The sequence below is a fragment of the Chelmon rostratus genome, chromosome 7 (assembly GCF_017976325.1).
Source record: "Chelmon rostratus isolate fCheRos1 chromosome 7, fCheRos1.pri, whole genome shotgun sequence".
Lineage (NCBI taxonomy): Eukaryota > Metazoa > Chordata > Actinopteri > Chaetodontiformes > Chaetodontidae > Chelmon > Chelmon rostratus.
This window is the reverse complement of record NC_055664.1, coordinates 23083357-23091948: the sequence shown is the minus strand read 5'-3', so window position 1 is coordinate 23091948 and position 8592 is coordinate 23083357. Positions and strand designations below refer to the sequence as shown.

The window sequence follows — 8592 nt, the reverse complement described above, 5'->3', positions numbered from 1 at the left end:
TGTTGAAGAACTTCCACAGTTGCTCCAAAGTGTCTCTCAGTCTCAATTACAGATCCTCTGCTGCCGTGTGGGTCCATTGCCAGACTGTGCCTATTGTTTATGCAAGGAATTCTAACACCATTGCTCCTTTACAATATCAATATTTGAACGAAATCCCCTTGATTTCACACAAGATTGGGGTGACTTGAGTATTTTAAATGGTAGTTGGAGAGGCATAATGTGGTAGCACACTTAAATATTAAGCCCAGGACCTCACCTCCTAGATTTACATGAGAGGGTGCTGCTATAGTGAACACACTGGGTAGCAATTCCTGCACCTTTATAATTAGAGTTGAATAGCCACAGCCAAAAACCTTGTCTGAGGTAGTATGCTGCGGCCTGTGGTTTTGATATTTCTTTTGCAAAGGAGAGCCTTCTGGAATGTAGGAGGAACAAGGTGTTGACTTAGTAAGTGAAATAAGAAGTGTTGGAAAATGTTATGTGCAGGGTCTATTGTATGTGCTGCGGTTGGGAACAGAGCCCATAAAACATATGGGAAAGTGTTTAAGGCATATACTTATTTCTCTTAAACTAACTTACTGTGTATTTCGATGCAGAAATAATACACGTTTTTTTAGTTTCTGCTGTTGTCAGGTTTTGATATTGCTCAGCTTTTCCTCTTTGTGTGTCTCCAGGTTTAAAAAGAAGGAGCCAAAATGAAGACAGCTGCCAAGGGTTTTGGGAAGTCTATAATGGACCCTTTGCACCGTGAGGGTTGGTGGAACAGAAGGATAGTACTAATGGTGTATGTGGCCTTGGAGCTTCTAACAGTCCATTCACCCATGGTCCTGGGGACCCTTGAGTTACAGCTAGATGAGGAACAGCCAGCAGGCACAATTGTAGGGGACATCAGTGCAGGACTTCCTCCTGGCATCACAGCATCCCTGTACTTCATCTCAGACCATGAGGGCACAGGCGTGGGTAGTGATTTGGACATAGATGAGAGCACAGGCATTATTAAAACCGCCAAAGTTCTGGACAGGGAACTTAGGGATAGATACAACTTCATTGCAGTCACCATGACAGGTGTGACTGTAGAGGTCACTATCAAGGTGAATGACATAAATGACCATGCCCCGATGTTCCCGAGAAAACGAGCCACATTTAAAATCCCTGAGCAGACAGCCATCGGCACCAGGTTTCTTCTTGATCCGGCTGTCGATGCTGATAAAGGCCAGCTTACAACACAGGGTTACCTTATCAAGGATGGAAATGTTGGCCAGGCATTTACCTTGGAGACCAGGAGAGGAAGCAATGAAGTTCTCTATCTGGACTTGGTGGTCAATGCCATTCTAGACAGAGAGAAAAGGTCCACCTATACTTTATCTCTGGAGGCCTTTGATGGTGGTTCCCCCAAAAGGACAGATCAGATGACGTTAGATATTACCGTACAAGACATTAATGACAACGCTCCTGTTTTCAACCAGAGCCGCTACCATGCTATAATATCTGAAAACCTCCAGCCAGGAAGCAACATCCTGCAGGTGTTTGCCACAGACGCTGATGAAGGAGACAATGGGATGGTGCTGTATGAAATCAACAGGAGACAAAGCGACCTGGACCGCTACTTTGTCATTGACTCTCGCACTGGCATCATCACGCTCAACAAGCCGCTGGACTTTGAGATGAGGAGAGTCCACGAGCTGGTGGTCCAGGCACAAGATAACGCAACCCAGCCAGAGGTGACCAACGCCTTTGTCACCATCCATGTCAGAGACTACAACGACAACCAGCCCACCATGACCATCATCTTTCTCAGTGAAGATGGATCTCCCAGAATCTCAGAAGGTGCACAGCCAGGCCAGTATGTTGCCAGGATCTCAGTCACTGACCCAGACTATGGAGAGTATGCCAACGTCAATGTGTCGCTAGAAGGAGGAGATGGAAAATTTGCCTTGACCACTAAGGATAGCATCATCTATCTGGTCTGTGTTGACAAGATTCTTGACCGGGAGGAGAGAGACACCTACGAGCTGAGGGTGATGGCAACAGACTCAGGCATGCCCCCTCTCAGGGCCGAGTCCTCCTTCATCATCCAGGTGACTGACATCAATGACAATCCACCTCTGTTTGACCAGCCAGTGTACAGGCAGGTTATTCCTGAAGTGGTGTTTCCTGGGAGCTTTGTGTTACAGGTGACAGCTAGAGACAAAGACCAGGGGCCAAATGGGGACATTAACTATAGCATCCTGCAAGACCAAGGTGCATACTTCAACTGGTTCAGTATAGACTCTGTTACGGGGATTATCACCACTCTCTCACAGCTGGATTATGAAAAGAACCCCAATCCCAGTATTACTGTGGTGGCCACAGATGGAGGGAGACCACCCCTGTCCTCCACCGCTGTGGTAAACATTGTGCTTCAGGATATTAATGACAATGAGCCTGTTTTTGAGAGAAACTACTACAATGCGTCCATCAAGGAAAACGCAGCTCCAGGAACTTGCATTCTTGAGGTAGGACATTTCATTAAAAAAAGTTTACGAATTGATTGATTTTGTTCACACACTTCCACACTTTAACATTGAGCTCATGGAAGGGTCTGAACTCAGCTTGGGGGCAATTTTGAAGAGCAGACCAAATGGAAATTTATTAGATAAATAGGAGAGAAATTTGTCAGACTTTGCTGACTCCTTTCATTCCGCTATGAAGAGTTATTTTTTAATGTTAAAGCTGTTTAAATTGGACTGCCTTAGTAAGGATTTACCTGCAGTTTTAGGCCAAGATGATCTCCTCTTTGGCTGTCCTCCCTTTCACCTCTCAAAAGGTTTCCAGGGTAACAGAGGCAGTGTAAAGTCCTCTGTCAGGCTAGGCACAAAGGGGTTTTTCACATATTCACAGGCAGAGACAAATTCAGGGCTTTATCCAAAGAAATAGATGTCACTTCACTTTCAAAAGGCACCTTAATTAGGCTAGTTGAGCGTGAGAAAAAATGGCTATAGACGACAAGATGAATTAAAGTTTAGACAAATTACAGCACCCCCAATGACTTTAGTCCTGTTTCATTAAAACATATTGTTTTCTCACATTGTTCTTGGCCATCTTATTAAAAAGACAGAACTTGCAGCTCATCAACTGCTTTTATCATTCAAGTAATTCCTCAAGTACGGACATTCATACAAATACTATGTCGCAAGAATCTAGTAGTGTTGCATGGATCAAGGAGTTGGAAGCAGAGTGCAGTCCAGACAGAGGGCCCAGCAGACGGGATCTTGGCCCAGCGTTTGGCCTTGGGAGAGGGAGGGGTGAGGGGAGACACAGGCCTTACCGCGACTTCTGGCTTGACTGCAGGAATAGAAGCTACGAGAGCTTCTTGTGGGAGGTCCCCTAATTATAAATCATAGGGACCACAAGGATGAGGAGAAAGTAGAATGTACTGAAATTGATTATGGAATTTTGAAACGAAACCAAAGAATAATTAAAAAATGTATGTCTTGGAGGACTGTAAAGCTCTACGTTCACTCTTTCCAATGTGGGCTGAAGTTCATGTTCTATGAAAATATCTGAAAACCCAGATTTTGTTTTCTTTCAAACTAAAGATGGTCAGAGTTTTGTCTTTCCTCCTTATTGCCTCCAAAATCATTACTACCTGCTCTCAAACAACTCCCAGAGTATGACATGTTTGATCATGGCCTCAAAGGGTCCAAGTATGAAGTAGTTCTTTAAAGCCACTGCTCTCTGGCCTCTCTTGAGCCTGCCTGGATGCTGCAGACGTGTGTTTGGCAGACCATGTGAGAACAGACTGCTCTTACTCAGGGTGCCAGCTCTACATCCAAACATCTCAGCAAGACATCTGATGACTGCCTTTTTTTCTCTGCAGATGAAATTCCCAATGTCCCTTTTTTCCGTACACGTTGCTGTCCAAAAACCCATTACAATAAGGATATTGTGATCATTAATTCAGATGTTTGAAGTGGCTTGATTTTTTCCTCCGCAGGTCACCAGCACAGCAGTTGATGATTATTCTAATTTGGTCTGGCTCCACAGTGCTGTGCCTGTAATATTTTGTCACTTTCCACTATACATCAATTGGTTTATGGATGACTTTAGAATTAGATATGTGGGGGGAAAAAAAGATAACTAAAAATAAGGTCTTAAGCCTATTTACAGCAATCAGTCTTGTAATTCAATATGCAAGATCTGCTGCAAAGAAAATGGGTCATCCTTGAGAGTGGAAATGAAATGCGACATGAAAAACGACATTTTAAAAACCACAAGCTGCATTGTGGAACGCGTTTCATGAGCCATTACTAATTCTATTCTCCATTATTAATTTTCAAACTGTGTCCAATTGTGCAAGTTTTCTGGATGTATAGAAGTCAAATATAACTGTTACACCACAGATCTGATGCTATAAAGGAACCTTAATACCAAAATAGCTTGCTATACTCTTGGCATACATCTACTGTATTTGATCCCTTTAAGTGGTGAATGATGTTTTCTTGAACTATTTTATATCCATTTTACACTGTGCATTACAAGCATGCATTCACTCAAGAGGTACTGTTGCTCTGTACCCTGTGTGTTTTATTGCACATGTCTGAAGTCTTAGAATAATAGGAAAGTTAACAAGATGAAACAACAATTACTTCAAGGTCATTTAATTAGGCCATTAAGTGTAGAGGCTTTTGATTCCTGACTTGATGAAGAGTAATACAGGATGTCATTGGACATAATGAGGCACATCAGCCAGCCTTAATATCTCCAAATTCAGTCAGCAAAGCCCGTCTTGGCTTTGACAGTTATTTCCCATTAATTCTCCAATGTGTTATTTTATGAAGTAATGAAGCTCTCCAGTTGGTCTTGTCAGAATCGCGCATTGGGGAATCATTTGCACCTCATGTCGTTGTGGCTTTCGGTTGGTTTGGAGTGTGTTTCTGCAAGAATTTTCCCTCTGTCTGTTTTGGGGGGTCGCTCTGGCTCCGACAGAAAGGCGAGAGGGGGTCTCCGGGCAGATGAGGGGGAAATGAGGCCTGACAAGTGCTGGCTTGAATGGCGGAGGTGACATGAGCAGGGGGGCTTCCTCGTCTGTCCGTTGGTCTGTCCCTCTCCAAATTCTTATCTGATCTCACTTCATATCTCATTAGCTGGGTGTGAGGATAGGCCAGACCTAATTTTTAAACCCGCCTCCCCTATTTTCATGACAGAATGGACCGCTTGTCTTTGCTGGAGCCGCCTTAGCAACACAAGACAACCACTGATTGCTCGGGGAGGAACAAACATTTTCAGTTGCTTTGCTTCCCATAGTGCCTCCTGTCTCAGTGATGTCTTGGCAACTTTTTGACTAAACACATCACTTCCCTTGAAAAATCAGTGGCATTTTGTAGGATTGCTAACGCTTTGGGTAGGATTTCTTGTTTGCAACAAAAATATGAGCCGCTTGAACTACAGATGCATGGTCTTTTAAAGCAGTGTAACGTACCACTCAACTCATTCATTATTTCACTGAATTCTTTAAAGGAAGCCTAGTTGAAAGAGGTACCTCAGTGAAGTGGCACTCTCTTTTCTCCATTCCTGCCAACATAAAAGCAACAGTCCGTGGGGAAAAAGGAATACTCATAATTGCCCTGGAGAGAAAACATGAATGATTGAAAGAATGTCCTTCTTTCACACGAGTCCCTCACAGTTTCTTTTTATACTATTGTGACCACCTACTGTTGACCACCAGGCAGGTGCTAATAACACTTACTCCAGTACCTTGAGCCGTGTTGTCCTTCAGCTGTATTACCTGATGAAAAAATCTGGCTATGGTGGTGTGAGGTATCATTTTCTTAATCCAGACACGTTCAGCATGTTCTCTGCAATACAGTCAGGATAAATGTCTGGTGTTCGCTGTTTAATTGCAAGAGATGCTTTTGTTCTAGCTTCCTTAGGGGACTTTGGTAAGCCTGCATTATTGAAGTACGTCTTGCTTTTCACAGTATCTGTCTTTATTCTCTATCTGTGTGTGCAAGAATACCCACAGTCCTTGTAGAATAGATTCATTTATTAAAAAAATAAATAAATTAAAAAGTTACTGTCTGACTGTAAAGTAATAAAGTTGACAAATGCAAGTGGCATGTGGGGTTTTGAGAAATTAGTTTGCCGTCATCTGGTTTATTTAAACAATAAGCTCCATTTTTAACATGCTAGCATTCATGTCTTCTGATTCTCTGCTCCTCCACAAAAACATTTCGTCTCTCAGTGTTTTAGCTGCTAGCCCTAAATGTCGACCACATTTGCCAGTGGAGTGCATGAAAATTGCTCATTTTGACTTTCACTCAAACTAAAGTTCTGCAGAACAGCCATGTAGAATGCAATGACTTGGTGACTGAAAGCAAAACCTGACTTGGTCAATCACTCTCTTTACATTGCCATGTTTTCTATCTGTAATAAACTTTGCTAACTTCTCCAGTAAGGCTTTTTCAGACCATCCAAACAAGACTAACTAAGGAGATGAGTTAAATTGCCAGTTTCAGAGCTGAGACTAGTATTTTTGTACACACACCATGCAATCAATTCTTACCAGACATTTTTCTGGAAATGGTTTGTGTCAAATGAAACATTCACTTGTCTGTTTTAATACCAGACTGGCCTGTCTCCCTGTGAGATTGGTTCTGCTTGAGGCGAGCTGACTGTTTCTTTTTCCTCCTGCTAACTACCAAGTTTCGCTGTGGCTCTGCGGTGTAACAGTATTTTCAGGGAATGGTAAAATTGCAGGAAACTGGATGTGCTACTTAATGTGTTTGCAAATGTAATACTTCCTTGAACACTTACTCCTGGGCCTAGCAGGGGCACTGAAGCGAACATAAACACTGATGTACATCTGGATAGAGTGTGGGTGTTCAGGTCAAAGTTGCTGTGCTTGAGACAGCTGAGCACATTTTATTGTGCTCAAACATCCATCAGCAAATCCACCGCTTCTCTCTTTCCAGCAGTACAGGAAGAGGAGAAAGTTGTGGTCAAACTTTTTAATGTTATATGGTTGAATACAGAAGCTGTGAGGAAATACTGTTCATTAGCGGAAAACCGTTGCTGTGGGTCTTCGAACACTGTAATGTGAAACAGAATAGAAAGGCCATTGTATTTGCTTAATTTAGAGCCTTTGCATTTGATGAATTTCTTGATTATTTTTAGAATTCATCATTTAATTATCAAATATATAAATTAGAATTGTACAAAATAGAGAAAAGCAGCAACTTCTCATCAGGATGTATCAATAATCAGAAATTACTGTCAGTGGATTAATCAAATTGATTCAGCAGTAGTTTGTCTATGTCATATTGCTGTGAAATAGTAACAGGTTTCTTTTCATTATTAACCAGTTGTTTTAGACAGTTAATACTGTATATTTTTGAACCTGTCCAAGCTTTTGAAATATAAGATTGTTGCAGTGACAGGTGCACCCAGCCTGTGAGATTTTGAAAAACATGCTATTAGAATTCTTTGTCGGTAGCTGGCTGTTATGTGGGTGCCGCGCTGTAATGCAAGCAGTATCTCCAATGCTTCAGGGTGATTGTAAAGGGTCAGTGCAGGCTGTGATGCAGCCACGCAGAGCGTTGGTTGCGAAGCGAAAGCTGTGAGAGATAAAGGTCGGCCGGAGGGGTTTCCTGCCCACATCTGGCGAGGAAGGAAGATGGGCTTATATGGCTCTCTCGTGGGACATTTCATTAGTGCAGTCTGTCTGCCAGGCTGTCTGCTGCAGGTGAGGCAGACCTCTCAGCACTGTATCCAAGTTTCTATGAAAGGGTGTGAGTGTAGTGAAAGGAGAGAGAGACAGGGAGAAAGAAAACAGTACAGAGTCTCCAGAGGGACAGTCAGCCTCTGGCAGCTGTGACAAAGCTCCGACTCAGCAGCTGGATCCAGCTGTTGATCCCTCCTCTAACATCTATCGTCTGACTCTGAGGGGTGGGATCTCCTTCACTCTTCCTGTCTCTTGGTCTCTGTTTGTCTCTCCTTACTCTTTCACCTCGGCCGTCCAGACTTTCTTATCTCTTCCCACGTCCATTTCCCACACTGCTGCGTCCCCACTGTGATCCTATTTCACCTCTTAACTTCCCCGTTTCCCTCCAGAGTGGTGACATGTGGATCGGAGCAGGTGAGAGCAGCACATCTTCCTGCTTGTGGATGCTCAGGCCTCCCTAGAGTGACACGAACACGCTGCCTTGTGGGTCCCAGTTAGATCAGGCCCAGGCTTATCCAATTTGATGATGCAAGAAAGAAATGGGTGTAAATTACCAACAGAGTGAAGTCAACTTTGCAGATGTGTGTGCCTTCACAGTCGTGGTGTCACAATGTTGCGCTCAAGCTCAAGAGGAGTGATTTGCTTGACCTTTGTAAATAGAGACAATTACTCACTTTGCCTCCCTCCTCCTTTGAGATGACTGAATGGAAAGGGGGAGTAGACTGAGAGGCTTGCTGTGATGAGGGCTGCCAGGCCTTCTGTTCTCACAGCCCGTGGTCCCCCTGCACATGTGCAAGGCAATTGGCACTGCTAAACAAGCTGGGCATCAGGAAGCATCATCTGCTCGTGATATTCATTCAGTTCCAAAGCAAATCTGTGCTAAATCATCC

The 8592-nt window shown here is 43.4% G+C and overlaps 1 protein-coding gene across 1 annotated transcript in view; it reads left to right on the top strand.

The window, feature by feature from the left end:
* The first annotated feature begins 695 nt into the window (after positions 1–695).
* LOC121609268 (protocadherin-16-like) overlaps positions 696–8592 on the top strand; it is a 70514-nt gene continuing 62617 nt past the window's right edge. Inside the window, exon 1 of the mRNA XM_041940854.1 lies at positions 696–2495. Within this exon, the coding sequence (XP_041796788.1) occupies positions 696–2495 (1800 nt within the window). The remainder of the gene's footprint in view (positions 2496–8592) is intronic.